General features: G+C 44.3%; 1 protein-coding gene across 1 annotated transcript, besides 10 other annotated features; it reads right to left on the bottom strand.

Annotated features, from left to right (window-relative positions):
* Nucleotides 1-96: 96 nt before the first annotated feature.
* Nucleotides 97-18637, bottom strand: PVX_091300 (hypothetical protein, conserved; the record flags this gene model as incomplete). The annotated part of the gene is made up of 10 exons (XM_001615201.1): nt 97-11240; nt 11438-12166; nt 12387-13175; nt 13370-13618; nt 13781-14212; nt 14428-16695; nt 16820-17983; nt 18162-18180; nt 18370-18416; nt 18571-18637. The coding sequence occupies 10 exons, from the start codon at nt 18635-18637 to the stop codon at nt 97-99; spliced, it is 16908 nt and encodes a 5635-aa protein (XP_001615251.1).
* Nucleotides 171-194: a microsatellite.
* Nucleotides 9204-9224: a microsatellite.
* Nucleotides 10247-10299: a microsatellite.
* Nucleotides 10301-10320: a microsatellite.
* Nucleotides 10976-11028: a microsatellite.
* Nucleotides 12326-12389: a microsatellite.
* Nucleotides 13282-13305: a microsatellite.
* Nucleotides 13626-13670: a microsatellite.
* Nucleotides 15769-15788: a microsatellite.
* Nucleotides 18532-18554: a microsatellite.
* Nucleotides 18638-19040: the final 403 nt, after the last annotated feature.

Genomic DNA, 19040 nt, shown 5'->3' with positions numbered 1-19040 from the left:
TTTGCGAAGTGGCTAGGGGTTGGCGCGCTGGGTTGCTTCGCCCCCTGAGCTATTTCCCCTCTGGGTTGTTACCGCGCCGGGCTGCCATCCCCCCGGTCAGCTCCCCATGAAGTCGTGAACCGCCTTGGGGAAGTACTTATACGCGTAGGAAATGATAACGTCGATGAAGTTAATCTCGCCGACGTCCATAAAAAATCGGTAGACGGTGTTTTCCGCGTTGAACTCACTTATGAAGGACTCGCCCAGCTTTATCAAGTGCGTGCACGTGTAGGACTGGAAGAAGGGCTCCCCAAATACGTTGGAAATCGTGCCGGAAACCTTATTAAGTATTGCTATAATCACCTTTAGTAGCTTCTTTTTATACCTGGAATGGAAATACAACTCCGCAGTTTGTATGGACGAAATGGTCAGGTAGGAAATAAAATTGCCAAATAATTTTTTCAACGTAATATTCTTCGATAAGGCATAATTTAAATTTTTAATCAAATTTTCTATAAAGCGAGCATTCCCTGTGTACTTCATATGAATCATGGCAATGATGTAGGAAAGTATTTTCTCAACTTTATCCTCATCGATCAAGTTAAGAATATTTTTAAGTGAAATAGATAAATTTTGGAAATTAAATAGGCATATGTCAAACAGACTGTGCTTGATTGAATATGTGTTGGTGATGGAGGTCTTCAATTCGTGGTCCCTCACTATTAGGAAGAGCATGTCCAGGCTCTGCATTACGTTCGTCTTTGCATAATGTGTTATATACTTGGAGATTAAATTCTTTCTGTAAAAGTAGAGGCTATTTCGTAAAAAGAAATCGAAACCGTGCACGAAGGTGAAGGAAAAGACTCCTCCTTTTAATTTTGAATACATGTTATTCATTCTCGACCCGAAGAGGCTTTCCACGATGCTGCTGTCTGAGTTTTTCTTGTGTTCGTGTTCGGTGAAGTTGTACTCTATGGCTCTGGCAATGGCTAGGGTGTCTGCCGATTGGGCTTTGTCCGTCGATTGGGTTGTGTCCGCCGCGTCGCGGTTCACTTCGCCGAGGTTTACCCCGTAATGCTCCATTTCACTGTCGGTAACTCCATCATCGTTCACTTCCTCATAGTTCACTTCCTCATCGCTCACTTCCTCACCGTTCACCTCCTCATCGCAACTTGCCCCTTGCAGGCCAACTCCGGGACTGCGAACCGAGGCGCAGTTGCGCGTGCCCCCCCTTTTCGCGCCACCCATGTAAATGATTTTCCGCCCCTTTTTGTCATAAAATGCGTATAGTGTATTATCCCAAGGCGGCCTCTTCCCTGGTTCGCCCCTCTTCTTGGGGTTTATAATTCTCACCTTTGTGGGAGCTTCCCTAAAATGCCCCCTACCCTCGCAAAGCGGTGCGCACCTACCTCGTTTGTCCTTCACTTCTGGAACCATGGGGTAATTGTTCAGGCGCATATTTGGGTTATTCCTTTTGTTCACAGTGAGGCATTTTTTCCTACAGCACCTGCAGCAGCCACTGCGCTTGTCGTTTGTTCTCATCGAAGTGATGGCAGTGGTGTCTGCGTTTTCCTCTTCAGTGTGGCGGCCCATCTTCACCACGTTGGGGAATCCTCCCCGATGGCATTTCCTCTTATCTAGGGTTGTATCCCTGTTGACGCTTTGCAAAAAGGCGTATCGGTCGGACGCCCCTGGAAGACTGCTCACCTTTTTAAAGTGCTTCAGGTGGGGCCCCTTTTTCAGAGTGGGTTCCTCATTAATGCTTATGATCTGCTTGATGGCTCTATCGACTGTGTAAGACCTGGTAGACGCCAAGAAGACAAACTCAAGGACAGACTTTATCATATTAATGACTGTCGACTTTTCACGTATATGTTTTATAGTCTGCATATTGTAGTTCACATCCCTCTGGTTGATAATGTAGAGCAAATTATTCTTCTTGTTGTAGGAAAAAAAATACTGTTTGACATTTTTCATAAAATTTTCGTAAAAGGAGGAGTGCTTACTGAGGCTAAAATTAGAAGGGTAATTATTTAAAATGTAAATATAATTCTCAACCATGATCTCTACAAAGCTGGTAATTTCTGCCAGATCGTTAGCAGTGTATATCTGTTTTTTTTTATTATTCAAAATGATCATCAGTTCGTCTATTTGTTCTTCACTAAATTGGAAGAGGACATGGTCAGGATTTTCCCTATGAACAAATCGGTACTGTATAGCGTTGTTGTAAATGAACTTTGCAATTTCTTCATGGTCTTTATTTAGGCTAACTCTCTTTTCAGGATCGAGTTTGATACTTTTATATCCCTTCGTTCTGTACATATAGACAGACTTATTATTATCAATAATTCTGTTGATGCTGGATTCGAGGTTCACGTATTGTCTCCTCGTCCGTATGATATCCGAGAAGGCATAATAAAAGGCGAAGAGTAACAAGTGGTGCACTTTATAAAAGTCAAAGTGGAACAGGGGGGACGTCTTAATAAAGTGGTGGTAGAAATTTTTCTTCTTCAGCTCCTCATTGAGGGCCTTCTTAAATGCATCCAAATAGTTATCATTTCTTAGGTAGCTATTCAGGTTCATCAATTTGATTCCCTTCATGAAGTAGTCCACAAGTTCGTGCTGCACGATTAGCCGCTTAATGCTGTCTATTTGTTCCTTCTCCATCCAGGTGAAGTCGTTAATTTCGTACGCTTTGGGGGGTGCACTCATCGGTGATGGGGTGGACGGCGCAGCAGTGTATGAAGCAGACGATGTGGACGCTGCGTTTGATGCAAAGGTGGGTGCCCCTGTTGGAGACACCGATGGATACTCCGTGGAGAACCCGGGGGCACCCCCTGCAGGGTCCCCCCTGTGGGTATTCACATTCATCCCATCGGTGTAGACCATAGATGGCGGAGAGGCCCTCCCCCCAGAGTCGGCATCTTCCGATTTGCTAAAAATAAAATTGTATAAAGTTCCAAGAGGGTTGGCAAATTTCCCAGCAATTCCAAATTGACTCTTATCCATGTTATCAAAAATGGAAAAAGTTCCATTTTCCATGGAGGATGACCCCCCAGGGGAGGACGTCGATCCGTCCCTTCCACTACCCTGATCGTTGCCCTTTTGACTGGCCTGAATAATTTTCTTTATCTCTTCCACGTTAATGTCTAGCAGTTTGTAAATCAGGTCTGCATTTTCCGCCACTTGAAGTAGCGACTTTTGAATCTCTGGGTAGTAGCCTATCAAAATTAGGACAAAGAATGAGTACACTTTGGTGTTTTCCTCCCCCTCGTTTATATTTTCATTTGGGTTGGCTAGGAGTCTATACCCGTAGGCATCATCACTAAACGGTTTGTGGGTAAACATGAGGATGTCCACGGATTCGCTGGGGAAGGAGATGTTCCTAAGGAAGACGTGCTCATTGTAGAGCAGTTCAATTTCGAGGTACAAGGTGCTGGTCTTATCCAGCATGTGCTTCACAAACTTTGAGTAATTCCCCTTTTTGTATAGCAGCTTGGTGTATTTATTTCCTACCAAATTTAATTTCTGCTGCACGCGTAGAGGCTTGAACGGCCTCGTTTCGTACATAAGCTTGTAAATCATCACAGTGTATATATTTTTAAAGAGGGCATACACGTTATACGCATTTCCGTTATTTATCCCATCCTTCTTCATTTTGTAGTACTTGTTAATAAACTGCTGAAGCACATTGAGGGTTCTACTGAGGATGGTAACTTTGCACTTGGCCTCTTTCTTCTTTTCGTACTCCTTCAGCTCATCTCTATCAGCAAATCCGAAGCATCTAATTTCTGAGTAGTTATTTCCGGTATAGTTATGATTCTTCTTGGAGGAAAAGGTATTGTAGAGCATGTCGATCCATTCCGTGTTTGGTCTAAACTGTTCGTCCCTTTCTTCCAACTCATTTTCAAACACATTGATGCAGAAGTTTTTGTGGTAGTCATCCAGTTCACTTAAATTTTTTGAATTAAAAATGGACTTTTCACATTCGTAGGAAAACATGGCTATATTTTCAATTTTTTTCTTACCTATCGAGTCGTCTAACTCTTTCCCAAAAAATAGGATGTTACTACCGTAGAATCCTACTCTCCTTTCGCACTGCTCTATTTCGTATTCCACTTCCTTCGTGTTTGGCAGTCTGACAGATGTGTCCACTTTGGACGTATCCGATATGTTAATCTTTTCCTTGCTCATCAAATCGAATACGAGGGGACATAGCGACTTCACATTTTTCAGCTTGTCCATGTAGAAGCTAGAGGAGTGTATATTCGAATTGTCATTGTAGTAATATTTGTAGAAGAACCTGTTAATGTTGGATACCTCCGCGGTGAGGTCTTCGAGAAAACTCTGCAGTATGTTTTTCCTCTCGAGGGAAGTCTTCAAACTTTTGTAGAAGTCCAACCCTATGAGGCACTCCAATTTCTTTTTAATTATGTAATGCTTGTTATCTATGTACACGTATTTTTTTTGAAACAATTTATTTTGATGAAACTCAATATTTTTGTAAAGCTTGTAGTTGTTTCTGAGGTAGTCATCGCTGAGGCTGCTCATCTTTTTGAGGTTGCTCAAATTGTTGCTCTTAATTATGATGACCGATAGGAGGATAAGTCTGTACTTGAGCAGGGCGTAATTCCTCTCCATCCTCGTCTTTACGAAGTAGTTCTCCTCCTCCGTCAGGGGGTAGATCTTGCTGAAGTACGTAGCATAGTCGGTGAAGAATTTCTCCTTTGTGTTGTTCCTCCTGATTTGTTCCACGTCCGTTTTGGATATCAACTCGGGGGTGAAATCGGGGGTGCTATCAGGGGTGCTATCAGGGGTGCTATCGGGGGTGAAATCGGGGGTGCTATCAGGGGTGCTATCGGGGGTGAAATCCGCCGCGGGTGTCTCTGCAGGTGGGGTTCCCTTCGAATGGTCCCTCTCTGCTTCCGTTCCATCGTCATTTTGTACTGTTTCCCCCCCTTCGCTCCCTTCCGGCGGTCTAAACACCTTGAGCACATTTTTTATGTCCACATTTGTCTCACATAAAATTTCGCTGTTATCATTTTTCAGTTTCAGTGGGTTGATTGCCTTCACCGCCAGGATGGCTTCTACCCTCTGCTTGTTGTGTTCTTTGTGCCACGTGAATTTTATGTACTCCTGGAAGGGCTGCTCTGAGTCGCTTCCGTGCGAGGTGCTTTTCTCCAGATCATCCTCCTCATCATCGTCATCGTAACCCTCATCGTCGCTTCCTTCCCCTTTGAGCCGCATATCTACGGGGAGACTTCCACTTTGGCGGTTTTCCACACCGGACTGTGGACCATTTGCGGGTTCCACCGCCCTCTCAGCAACGGCCCTCGATTTGATATACGAAACGTTCTTAATTTCATGGTTAAACCTAAAGATATGCTTCAACATGAAGTTGAGTTTGGTGTACTTCTTCAGCCTCTGAGCTATCATATCTGTGACGTTACTCTTTTTGATGAAATAATCTAGCTTCTGTAATGCCTGCACATTGGGGCCGTACTTGATGTCCACCTCGTAGTAGGTCTTTATGTTGTAATCGCCGAGCTCCAGAACCAACTTGATGTTTTCGTTACTCCCTTTCATGTTATCTATGGTGACGCTGAAAATGTTGGAGGTCCACTTGATTGAGTGGAAATACTCAAATTCGAGGAGCTGATTTATTATTTTTTTCTCTGTTAGGTATTTCAGGGCATCTTTCATTTTGCCTATGTTGTCATTCGAATCGTCATTATTTTCTTCGCCCTTCCGTCTACTCTTCACTTTATCCTTAATTTTGTTAATTCCGCTTTTGATATTATTAAGCGTATCGTTGAATGTGTTTCTTAATGCACCTTTTTTTTGGCTACTTGGGTTGATTTTGAGGGACACTTGGTCGTTTCTAGACGGGGTGGAGTCTCTCACATTTGTGTCGTTTTCCCTACCCTTGGCACTTTTATCTGTGGTGTCATTTCTTCCCCTGGGTCCTTCTACATATACGGATTGTTCCCAGTCGGCTCCCTTCGCTTCGCCATCCTTACGTCCCTCATTGGTCTCCCCCGCTTCGTCACTTCCGATGATGTTGAACGGGTATTTGTGCATATCATTTAGGTTTGTCTTGTCCTTCTCGTTGGCCGCCTCATTCTCCTCGCTCATTTTGCTCGTGTCGACTGAATCTATTTCGGAAAAGACTTTATTAAGGTAATTGGAAACATCGTAGGTTCGATAGAATGGGACCAAATCAGCATGGTAACAGACAAACACGTTTTTATCCCTTCGTTTTTTGCTGTTAATGATTAGGAAGCACAATTCGTTGTTCTCTCTAAAGATGTTGAAATCTACAATTGCGTTTTTATATTTCTGCTTTTTCAGGGTGTACTTATTATCATGTCCAATGTGCAGCTTGAAATGCAGCTCGCATTTTTCTCCTTTCACTTTTGTCGTCAATAGCAGGTCATGTGTGTACCCATAAGTGTGTACGCCCCTTTCATTTAGCTTCTTCATCAACACGGTACGCACCTTTTGCGTCCAGTTCTGGCTATACAGCGAGCTGCATATTTTGGCTCTATCCTCTCCAGCGTTGGAATTGCTGTCGAAGGAGTGGAGGAACATTTTCTCCAAGCAGCTCAGCGTCCTGTACCTATTCGATTCGATAAGGTAGTAGTTTTTAACCGTGCTGGTGGTTTTGTTTTCCAAGAAGGACGTTTCGAGATTGTTTTGCGTGTGGCCGCTCATTCGGTTTGTTGCTGATTCCTTCGGGTTGCTCTCCTTGTGGAGCTTCTTCGTTTTTTGGTGCGCCTTCTCTGCGGTTGGTTCAGGTTCGCCTTCCGTATTCTGCTTCTTCTTCCCTGCAGCTGGCCCAGGTTCGCCTTCCCCAGTCTGCCGCGACTTCTCCCGTTTGCCACTTCGAGTCCACTTCGTGTTGCTGAAGAGGTGGCTGAGCCCGCGATTGAAGGGTTTCCCCAAAAGGGGGCCATCCCCCGGGGAGGAGAAACCACCTAAGTGCTTAGCTTCTCCCTTTCGCTTCGACGCGGAGCCACCCCCAGTGGGTGAGTCCCTTCCGGGGAGGTGATTCCCCAAGGGGGAAGGAGCATTGGAAAATCCGCTTCCATCCCCGTTGAGCAGCCTTTTATTGTTCGTCTTCTTCTCCTTCTTATTCTTCAAATGTAGGGTCCCCTTCTGAAGAAAAGACGGGGCGCTCACCTGAGGAGCAACAGCTGAGGGGCCCGCTTTGCTCCCCCTCTTCAGCCCCGAGTGAAGAGCCCCATTTGAGGGGAACAACTCGTGGTACTTATTATACAAGCTGTCTAGCAGCTCAGCCTCCGAAATTTTGACGCTTTTCCCGCCCGAGAAATACTCCTTGTGCTTATTTATGGTGGAAACCCGAAGGTCAACCATAAAATCTTCGTCCTGCAGAAGAGCTATAACATTTTGGTAAATGGAGATGATGCTCTCTTCATCCCTGAAGGAAATAAACTCCAGCAGACTTATTCTCTGCATCTCAATTTGGGTAATTTTCTCAATCAAATCTGATGAGAAAGGCAGAAAATGGTTTAACATCTTTGTGGCGTAATATTTAATGTACGTCAAAAATTTCGTTTCAATACTGTCGTAGAGTTGCTGGAAAAAATTAACATATGTCCCAAAGTTTAGGAGGAAAAATCTCTTAAAATTTATCAAAATTTCTTTAATTTTCTCCTCATTTTTTTTGATAAAATCTACAATGAAAGGATACCCCAGGAGGAAGTCCAATATTGCCTTGAAGTAGAATTGCTCCACTAAATTGTGCAGAAGGAAGAACAGATTGGAGAACATCCTTCGGTAGTCTATTCTCTCCAAGATGTCTTGAACGAAACCGTACTCAAACAGGTAATGCAGATTTGTGAACAGCGTCGTGACGGTGGTTGTTAGCCCGTCTAGGGATATGTTAAGTTTGATTAAGATGAGTCTTATAACGTCCAAGCTTCCGCGCAAGAGCCCCTCAGTCATGATTATCTTGAAGATGTCATCTTTAGTGTTTCCCAGCTTCAATATGTTGTATATTACGTAGGCGAGCACATTCACCAGGCGAACGTTCAACCTCGAATTTACGAAGAATCGGAGGATCTTAAAAATGGGTGCAGTAGAATAATAATTGACGTATTTTGTCGGAACGAGGGACCTTATCAAAATGTTGCTAACTTTCACATGCTTAATGTCTCTTCTCCACATGTCGTAGTTGAATATAGATTCGATGTACTCCTTAGTGATGAGGGAATCTCCGGATATGTATACCCCCCTGCGCATTAGCTCGTCAAAAATTATGTTGGTCATTCTGTAGCTTTTGTACTGGTTAAATGTTTGCTCATCAATTGACTCCACCAGTCGATGGAATATGACAATAGCGTTGAACAAATTGTAGACGTCTTCCTTCTTCAACAGAGAGAGGTACTTCAAATCCATTTTGTAGTTCTTCAGCTTGGAGTAGATATCCTCAAAATGAATGTCGTTCCCGTTAACGCAAATTTCGGTGTTGAAAAATTTCCACACGATGGATATAGCGTACTGCTCTCTGTTTACGAGCATGGCGTCCAGGTCCTTCTCCGTCATGCTGACGATCTTTACGTCGTATAGGAGGTCCTTGTATTCGCTGTAGGTCAGCTTATTATTGCTGAGCCGCTTTATGTCCTTCTCCTCGATGTACAACTTGTGCTCCTTCAGTTTCTTCCGCACGACTTCCTCGGTGAAGTACTTGGCACCATTCTTCCAAAAGGGGGATTCCTTCAAATTTTTAAAGTAAACCAGTTCGTTCTTCTTAAAATGGTCCACCTGAATTTTCGAGGCGATGGAATACCACTCCTCGTAGTCCAGCTCCTCATCGGACAGTCTCTCCAAACTCTTGGTGTAATTTAAAATTTTAATGCTCCTTCTTTCCAACTCTTTGAAGTACTTTTTGGTCAATTCGGTGGCTCCCAATTCGTTAAAATCGTACTTGAGGCAGCACTCGTGAATGATTTGCACCTTATTGATCGTTTCGTGCTCCACGAGGAGCGTCTCAGATTTGAAGACAATGTGGTTGACGATATTGTCCAGGTTTATTTCTATATACTTCATAATGTTGGAAATGATCTTAATATGCTCGCATATTATTAGCGATTCTAGGCTTTTCAAATTTTGCACGTAGTGCCTCTTTCGCATATTTTCGATCAAATTGTAGGACATTTCTATCTGCTTATTCTGGGCGTCTATCTCCACCTTTATGGTGCTGAGGAGGAAGTCTAACAAGCGGAGGTACGAACTCGACTGGTACTTCTTGTGACTATGGATTTGAAATATATTCGTGTAAAACTTCTTTATTTCAATTCCGAAAATGTGGTAATTGTCCTTTTCAATGAAGTTTATAATATTGTTGATGGAGTACTTGACGAGCGTGTTGGGCGAGTTGAAAATATCCTCGAAGGTGAAATCCACGTTGAGTTGCAGCTTGGAATTCAGCACGGAAATGAAATAATCCATCAGCTTCAAAAATTTTACAAAATTCTCGTAGTATATGAAGTATTTAAAGTTTAGGACGTCTTCCCTTATGGATACCAGTAAGCTATACATGTGCATTTTTTTCTGCAAAAAAAGATTTATCTTCTCTTCGATAATTTCAAAGTACGTTTTGTAGTATTCGTCCGAGTTGGTGGTACTCTTGATGGACTCATCGAGGATAAGCACACAGCCGGACACTCTGGAGTATAACGGAGAGAGGGACCGCTCATTATGCGTGGCGTCATTTTCGTTCTTTATCAGCGTGTTTGTTATTATGCTCAAAATATTCATGTGTATGAAGTAGGTGGGCAGAATGAGGAACATTTCCCCGTTTTGAACCAAAATTTGAATGCTAAACTTCATGGCGCTATCGTCCTGGTACTTGTACAAGCGAATGTCTCTATCGTCCATGTAGAGGATGCTTATGGAGCTCCTAAAATGGTTTGACAGAATCGGTATGAGCCAAATCATCTTTTTGTTAAAGGGGTTTTCCCTGAGGTACTTCTTCACCGTCTCCTCCGCAGATTCGTCCTTTTCGAGGAAGCACGGCTTGTCATGCGAGCATTTAAACACAGTGTAAAAGAAATCGTATGCATTTTTGATCACATAGTTTAGGTAGTATCCCTGCACGGTGAAGGATTTGTCACTGCTGCTGTTCTCTTTGCCTGTGGTGTCGCCACTCTGTTGGTCCTTCTTCCAGTCCAACGGGTCAACGTTGACGCTGTCCTTGGACAGAATAATTTCGCCGAACTGCTTCTTCTTCTCCTTACTTAGGTTTACTTCTGCATCTTTGAGAAAATCCTTACTCTTGTAAAAAAATTTCATGTACACATTCATGATGATGTGCGTGATCAAGTTTATCACGTCCGTCAGTTCGTTTACGTAGAACAGGTTGAATAGCTTCCTCAGCGTGATGACGTTGCTGGAGGAGACTGAGGAGTACAGACCCAACCCCAGCGAGTTAAACTTCTGTATGTAGGAATAGCCCAGCCCTATCAGCGAAATGAAGTAGTAAGCCTTCATATCATCCGAGGGAATGGAAAATTTGTATTGCTCTATCTCTGCCAATATTTGGTCCTTCACCTTCTCGTCAATTTTGAACTCCTCTATTTTGTTCCCAGAACTGTTGTACTTTATTTTTTTTTTTTTTTTTTTTAAAAAGTGAGGAATGATATTCTCAAAATCGAATGGTACTATATCCTCTTTTTTCTTCTTAAACAATTGTAAAGCATTTTCCAGTTCATGTTTCTCTAGCGTGTTTTTTGATAACGTGCTGTCTAGCTTTTTTATCATGTACCTTAGCGCTGAAACGAATATGCGCAATTTGTTGTAGCTGTCTTCGTCACTTGCATCCTTTCGCACCTCCGAGAGGGATGATTTAAACCACTGTAGGAGCCCCTTATCGCAAAGAAATAGGTCCTTCAATAGGTTGTCTAAATCGCTGTAGGGGCCAAACCCGAAGAGGGAAAACACCTCCAGGTAGAGCAGATGCAGGTAGTTATTCTTTACCCTCTTGCTTCTATGCTTGACGATGTCCAGGTCGATTAGATTTCTCAAAACCACCTTCTTCGCGTTGCCCACGTCTTTTCGCTCCATCAGGGCCAGGATCATCTGCTGTATGTTCGTGTAGTTCTTTTCCGTGTTGTGCCCGCGGATGGCCGTGTGGATGCCCTCCGCCGAGGTGCCGGGGCTCTCCGAGTACTCGCTCTCCAGCGCCGCCAGGTAGTTCTTCACCTTCACCAGCTCTTCGTAGTATATGTGGAACGTAGCTGCGGGGGAGGGGCGGGGTGAGCGATGTAGGCGGTTTTGGCGGTGTAAGCGGTGTGAGCAGCGTGAGCCACGCGTAGAAGGCAGCAAAAAGATGAAATGAGGTTGGCAAAAGATGGCGAGAACGCGAACGGGAGATGCCCTCCCTTATACCCTCTCTAACACATCGCTAAAACATCGCTGCCGCTCCTCCACCTACATGTATCCCTCAAGTGGTGCATTTCGTAGCTGAAGAGGGGGCTGCTCTGGTTGTACACCTTGAAGGTGTGGCCCTCCTTGAGGATGATGACTTTGTTGCCGCCCTTTCTCCGCGCGGGGTTGAACGAGTAGACGTCGTACCCCCCCTTCATGTTGTCAGACAGGTAGATGATTCTCTCTTTGAAGTGCTGACTCAGGATCTCCGTAAGATGCAGCAAGGCATTCTTGGAGTAGTAAAAAATGGCAATCTTCTGTTTCATATTCAGGACATTGCTAATTTGGAACAGCAGTTTGCTCGAAATGTCATTCTTCTTCACGTCCATTAGGGAAAACATAGAATCAAACTTCTCCGTTTTATGAAAAATATTGTGCAACTCGTATGCCAGTATATTTACCATTGCATGTGTTAACGTGTTCAGGTGTGGGTAGCCATTATTCTGTTTTGCACACGTTTTTACGTCCTCTACGTTGAAGTTAAATTTCATTTTAATGTTTGAGAGGTATGACTTCATGTTCTGGAAGCTGTGTTTGTAGAGCCACTGATCTCTTATGCAGAGGTACAGACTGGTACTGCCCTTCCCCTCCTTCAGTGGCTTCTTTATCCCGATTTTTATTTCGTCGTACTTTAGCATAAAATCGACCAGCTTGTGTATGCGGCTGCTCTCGAAGTAGTACCGGAGCAGCCTCTGCAGGTTTACGATGCACAGCTTGGCGTAGCTCTCCTCGGGGACTGCACGGGGTGGTACGAAGTGGTTATACGTGCACCAGTACTTCTGAGGGAGGCGCACACGAATCGCACACTAGGAACGAATTTAAGATAGAGGATGGCCAATTCGAAGAGTAAAAGAGACGTCCCTTTTCTCTTTTACGTGTGTCCGCCAACGTGCAGGAACTATCGAAGTACCCTAAACGGTTCGCTCCTTTTTTTTTTGGCGCCCTCTCCCGCTTACCGTTTCGCCCCCAGAGCTTGCTCCGCTGAACGAAGGACTTATTGACGGATCCTTGTTGGGAAAACTCGAAAATGTAGCTAAAGAGCTTTTCATTGTACTCCTTCGGAATGTCGAATGCGTGGTACAGCAGGCTTATCTTCTTCACCCGCTCAATTAACTTAGACATGGTGTTATTTTGTTCGTCCGCTTTCTCCTGGGCGTACTTGAGATGCGAACTGGTGTAGTCGGAGTAGGAGTATTCTATCAAATCAAGGAAAAATATTTGCTCAAAATTTTTTACCTTACCGTAGGATATATCTATGGGGAAGTTGTACGTAATTGGTCCCTCGAAGAGGAGAAAGGATTTTTTTTTTTTTAAATTTTTTAAAAATTTGGACGACAATTTTTTACTCTCTTCATTAATAAACCTTTTATAATTAATGAATAAGTTTTTCATTTTTTTTAGCAGCGTCTCCGTAATTACGTTTCTGATGTCGTCCCCTATGATGTCGTAGTAGTAGTTGTCGTAACTTTCAAAAATCTTTTTCACCACGTCGATGATTTCCTCGATGTGGAGTCTGATCACCTTCTCCTTGTCTATCAAATCTTCCAATGCTTCTGTTACCTCTATTTTGTTAAGCACTTTATGGAAGAAGACCACTATGTTTATTACGTCCATTAGATCTAAGATGAGTATTTCTGTGTGTGCTTCTGGGACGCCCTGTCCTATGGCGAGGCTTAGCTCCTCCACCTTCATGCGGTAGAAGATTAGGGAGATCGTGTCTAGCACCTCGATGAATTGTTCGTTTCCTGGCGGTGGGGGGGGAAAAAAAAAAAAAAAAAAAAGGTGGGATCATACGGTACGTGGTGAATACGAGAACGGGGTGGAGTAAGTGTCCCAGGTAGGTACTTCCTACTGAGAGAAGTGCATACAATACACACTACGCGTGGCCATCCTTAAGATGCACCATTTTATGCCAATGGAGGCGCCTCCCTCCTATTACCCCTATTCAGATCGTTCAGCAGAGTAAGGGCACTGGCTATCTTCTCGCTGTAGAGCTTATATTTAAACATGATTTCCTCCAGGGCGTAGAGCTGGGACTGCGTCTTGTAGGTGGACACGCTTTTCTTCAGGATGTGCATCTTGATGAGGTTGTAGACGAATGAGAAGTGGTACCTTATTTCGTTCTCGTTTGACAGGCTGGCCACGTCTCGCTTCATTCCCTCCAGGTAGAGGAGCAGAGTCCCGAGGACTGCAGGGGGGGAGCGGTGATGAAGAGCGGCCGTGAAGAACTACGAAGATGTGCCATGGGGAGCGGCCATGCGCCAAAGTAGCGACGCGCGGGGGGGAAAATGGGTGTTGCGCAAAGCGGGGCAATTTCAAAAATGTTTTTGCCCTCCCCCGATGCACTTACGTATCTTCTCATTATTATAAAAATCGCTGAAGACATTCTCGTAGGACTGCCTGGCGGAGATGAAGGTGCTGTTCTTAAAGCTGGTGCTGTTGTTGTAGAAGTTGTAAACGATGGAGTTCATTTTATTTGTGAAAGAGAAAAAAACTTCGTCCTTCTTTATGCACTCCTTGACCAAGTTAATGTCATATAGCTGTCCGCACATGATGGCTGTAATGAGGGCCGGAAAATCGTTAATGTTGCTGGCGTTTTCGTTTCTGTAGATGGTGAGGAAGGAGTACTTCTCCGTGTCCGTGTTGCCGTTTATGTTGTAGGATATGCTTCCGTGTTCGATTGATTCGAGGAGGGAGGAGATGCTTTTCTTGGCTAGCGAGAGTTTCGTCTCTCCCTCGAAGTCGGATTCGGACCAGTGGCTGGCGCTGAAGATGGACTTGTCTGCGGTCGGGCGGCGGGAAAGGCGGTCATGGGGGAAAGGCGGTCATGGGGGAAAGGCGGTCATGAGGGAAAGGCGGTTATAAGGAGGGGAGAAAATACACTTCTTAGCATGAGAAGCGGAGCAGGGAGAATACACTTCTAAGCATGAGAAGCGGAGTAGGGAGAATACATTTGTATATATCAGTCGCGGAGGATGGAACCCCCCCCCGACTTACCAATACTCTTAACCGCGTAAAAGTGGAGGCCAAACCCGGCGTCGATTTTGTTCTTGCTGTCCAAGTTGGTGCTCAAAAATTTCGCGCCGCAGTTATTCCTGAAGACGTAGAAGTACCCGTTGTACCCGCGGGCAATGTGCAGAGGGTCCACCTTCAACAAAGACGCGTTCTGAACATCGAAAGCTTTATTCTGGTTAATGTAGTAGACGTTCCTCCTCAACCGTATAACCAGCAAATAAATCATAAACACATCTGTGAACCCAAAATAGTTTAACAGATTCAGGTGATTCTCATCTCTGTTGGTCATGACTAGCGAATGATACATACTGGAGAGGAGGCGCAATTCGGGAACTCCAAAAATGTCTAAAACTTTCCACAAATAGTTCGTGTAGTGGAACCACACCGTGGTGAACACGGAGTAAAACTTCGTCTCAATTTTGCTAATCACATTTTGACTTGTATTCAAATTGAAGAAGGATAAAACCTTTTTTTTATTTAGAAAAATATTACGCAAGTGGAAAAAGTGGGTATTTAAATCACTCATATTGACATTTAAAATGCTCTGCAGGTTGTCTATCTCGTAGGAAGACATGATCCTGATGATGGCATTCTTCATTTGGACCGAATCGAAGAAGGTAGATTCGAAAATATTCTTCAAATTTGCCTCATTAAGGAACAAGACATTTTTTTTAAAAACGCTGTACTTTGTTCGTAGCAAGTCGTTCTTCAGTTCCTTCACGCTTTTTAATTTTTCCTTTTCCATGATTTTCTTCTTCCTGCATATGGTTCTGAGGTACCACGCGTTGTTGGTTATTTCTTTGTTGTTTCGCTCGTAATTTTCCTGTTCATTTGTGCTGTCACTATTTTCGCTTCGCAAGTTGGGTATGCTAAGGGTGGAGAATTTGTCCAGACTTTTCCACTTCAGGTCGTTTCTCGAATCGTATGGATCTTCCCCTTCTGTAAAGCTGCCTAAACTGCTGCTCATTCGTCGATTTTCGGACAAGCTGGACATTGAAGAGTACTTACTAGATGGCTTATCTCCGAATGGCTCCTCATTCACATCTTTGTAAAGACTCTCCATGGATGAACTCGCCGTCGCGAACTCGAGCGATTCGGATGGTGTGCTTCTCCCAGAGGAGGAAGACGCCATACTTGAGGCGTACGAAGGGGAGGTTCTTCCAGAGTGGGAACCCTCCCCTAAATGGTCTTCCCCCCCCTTTCGCATGCTCCATCTGGATGAGTATTCCCCATCTTGTTCAAGGCTCAGGTTGGACCCCGCCTGCGTTGCGCTGTCGCTCGCCCCGTCGGCCATGCTGCTGGTAGACAAATGGGGCGACACATTGGGCGAACCACTGGACGACGAATCGGAGGACGAATCGGAGGACGAATCGGGGGACAAATCGGGGGACGACTCGCTCGCCCACTGCTTCGACAAATTGGGAAAAGACCTGGATGAGCTTTTGCTCAAATTTGAAGTAGACGCTTGTGAAGAGGCATCAGGCATGTCGTCAAGGGAGTTACCCTGTGGGATGCTCGATAAGGAGGATAAGCTTGGGAAGGATGCCCCCCCCTGCGATTCCTCATACGGAGAAAACATTTTTTTCATATCCGGATGGGACGCTTTATAACTGGAGGAATGGAGAGATGACATCATTTTGAAATTCATTTCGTCTGAAGATAAGGTCTGCCTGGCAGTGGCCTTTAAGTTGCTAACATCCGCATCTGGGGGTGCACTAATGTTAGAGATTGAGTCGTATAGGCCCTTCAACTTTGGGTTTTCATAAAATTGATTATAGGACACATTTTCCATCGAACCGCTATACAAGCTATCTTCCTCCAATTCGCGCTTATCCGACTGGGGGAAGTTGAATCCGACATCGTTATAATACATTTTGTGTTTTTTTTCTTTCCTGCTTTGATCTCCAGGGATGTCTCTCCCCAAGTGGGGATCCCCAGAGTGGATGTCTTCTAACTCCTCGTCGTCCAACTCCACATCCTCACAGTATTCATCGAGGTAGTTAATTATCTCCAGTGAAAATAGGAGACTCAGGTTGGTCAAATTGCCCCTAACCATGTTGAGCAGCAACAGGTAGATGTCATTCTTCGTGATTTTGTTTCGTCCACTGTACTTGGCCAGGATGTCCCCTACTGATTTGTAGTAACTGCTGCTGGTTTTTTCCTTTTTCTTCGAGCTGTGGTGGAGTTCCTCTTTAATGCACTTTGTAATTTCTTCGTTCTCCTGGGAGGTCACGGAGGAAATCTTCACGCCTGCGAAGCGGAGTGGGGCAAAAAGGACCATATAACGGATCATAAGTAGTACTACTTCCCAGAGAGCAACCACACCGCGGATGTGCAGACCCATTCGGAGTGACCCCCCCGCGCGACGACTTACTTTCGTTCATAAGGCTGTACTTATTGTCCGATGAATGCATCGACGCGCCGTCCGCACTTATCGTGGTGATTTCAAAATTGTGGAGGTGCTCCAAGATGGGGAAGTCCTCGTGCACCAACAGGTACGTAACGTCGTCGAAAACTCTATGCGGTATGAGCGTGCCGGAGTAATACTTGGTAGAAACAAGCTGAATGGTCTTATCCGGTAGGGTGTTAATTCGAATGGATATAAGAATTCCATTTTCATTTAAAATGGTAACCTTGGAGTTGTGCACCTTCGATACGATGAGAGTTACGAAGGTGTCAAAAAAATGGTGTATGTTTAAGAAGTAGCTTGCCTGGTCATCCTGAATCATCTTCGCCTTATTGTTGCATACCACATCGTCCAGATATTTGAAAATCACATTTTTGAAATCCTCCCCTAGTACTGGCAGCACGTGCGAATTGTAGGACTTAAAATATTGGTGCAGATTCTTTAGACACATCCAGTAGGTCCTCAAAAAGGAGTCATTAACGACTTCTTCATTTCCAGAAAAAAAAGATTTCAGAAATACGTGAGGTTTCGTCGAATTTAATATATCATCAAAGCTTTTAAGCACCGATTTGTGATCCACCTTTATATTAGATGTATCAGTTTGAATCAAACTGAGGATAATTTCATTAGCCTCAGGATCATCAATTGAGTAGAGGTCAAAGAACTTTCTAAATTTAGAAGCCATATTAATTTTGTTAAAGTACAGTAACGTATTTTCACCTTTCTCCGATTTTTCTTGTTGTAGAAATTCTTCATACAATTTGTCCACCAGATTTTTTTTAAATCTTTCTTCTTTAGCTTTCCCTTCATCTGTGATCATGTCACTTTTGGTGAGCAACAGATGTTTCACCTCTTTTATTAGCAGCTCGTTTATCTGCGCTAGCGATTTATCTATGTTAAGGTACGTCTCTGTATACAGTTTCTCAACAAAGGTAGAACACGAATTGGAAAACTTTTCATATACATTTTCGTTGTACTTTCTGAATTCCCTCAACTTGGCTACCAAGCTGGAGACGCTCTTCTGTGTGCCGATGTCTTGTACCAAGTTTATGTTCGCGTTGGACAGGAGCTTCTGCAGATTTAAAAATCCTCCGTAGGAGTACCTCTGAACTAGCGTATTTCCCTGCGGTTCTGCGAGGGGGAAGTCGGGAGGGGGTCGCACCATGTGAAGTTAGCAGTGTGACGTGGGCAATATGCAGTCAGCAATGTGGCGCTACACAAACGTTTCTGCGTGCGCGCCGCTCCCTCGTGGACGCCTTTTCAACTTCAGCCGCACGCAGATCGGTGTGTCCCCCATTTGGAGCTATACCTTTCGTGTCCTTGAAGAGCTGCGTCCGGGAGAAGGCCAAGTTGCAAAAGGGGGAAAAAAAAAAAATCAGATATTTTGTGTGTTTCTACTGTTATGCATACCACCACGGTGCGGTGTACTGGCGCAATCCCATTGGTCATCTTCATCATCATCTGCATGTGCATGTGCATCCGCGCCTGCTCCTCCGCCGCGCCGCCCGGAGCGTTACCTTTTTTAAAATCGGATTCCTCAGGGCAGTATCATTGCAGTATACATCTGCGGGGGGAGGGGGGTGGCCAAAATGATGCATACAGACAAGCGCGCAGATTTATGCGGCGGTGTAGGTTCGAGGAGAGATGTTACATTCCCCCCCACACCCGTCTCCTCACACAACACACATCCTCTTGGGGTGGAAAATTACTCTGCTTACTTTTCTGAAGAATGCAGGAAAAAAAGATCAACTTGAAGATGATTATTTTGTGGTTTATCAGAAACATTTTTAAATACCGTCGGTTAAGTAAATGCTTCTTCTTCTGCGTCTGCGTTTGCGATTGCGAGTTAGCTTGGCCAAGCGGAGCAAACTGAATGAATACAATTAATTAAGTGGGACGCGCGTGGACGCGGCGGGGGGCGGAGAACGACCTGCGCGGAGCTCCACCCACCAGCATTATTCCACACCGATTAAGTCGACCGCGCGGGCGTCTACAAATGTGAAGGTGCACATATTCACACAGGTACATGCACAAACATGCGGCTAAGGTGGACACTAATGGCAACTAATAGAAACAAATAGAAACTAATGGAAACTAATAGAAACTAACAGAAACTAATGGAAACTAATAAAAACTAATTATTAAACATAAAATGAGATAAAGAGAAGGTTGTTCCATAGTTGCTGGG

The sequence above is a fragment of the Plasmodium vivax genome, chromosome 9 (genome assembly GCF_000002415.2).
Source record: "Plasmodium vivax chromosome 9, whole genome shotgun sequence".
NCBI lineage: Eukaryota > Apicomplexa > Aconoidasida > Haemosporida > Plasmodiidae > Plasmodium > Plasmodium vivax.
This window is presented reverse-complemented; position numbering and strand designations above follow the sequence as displayed.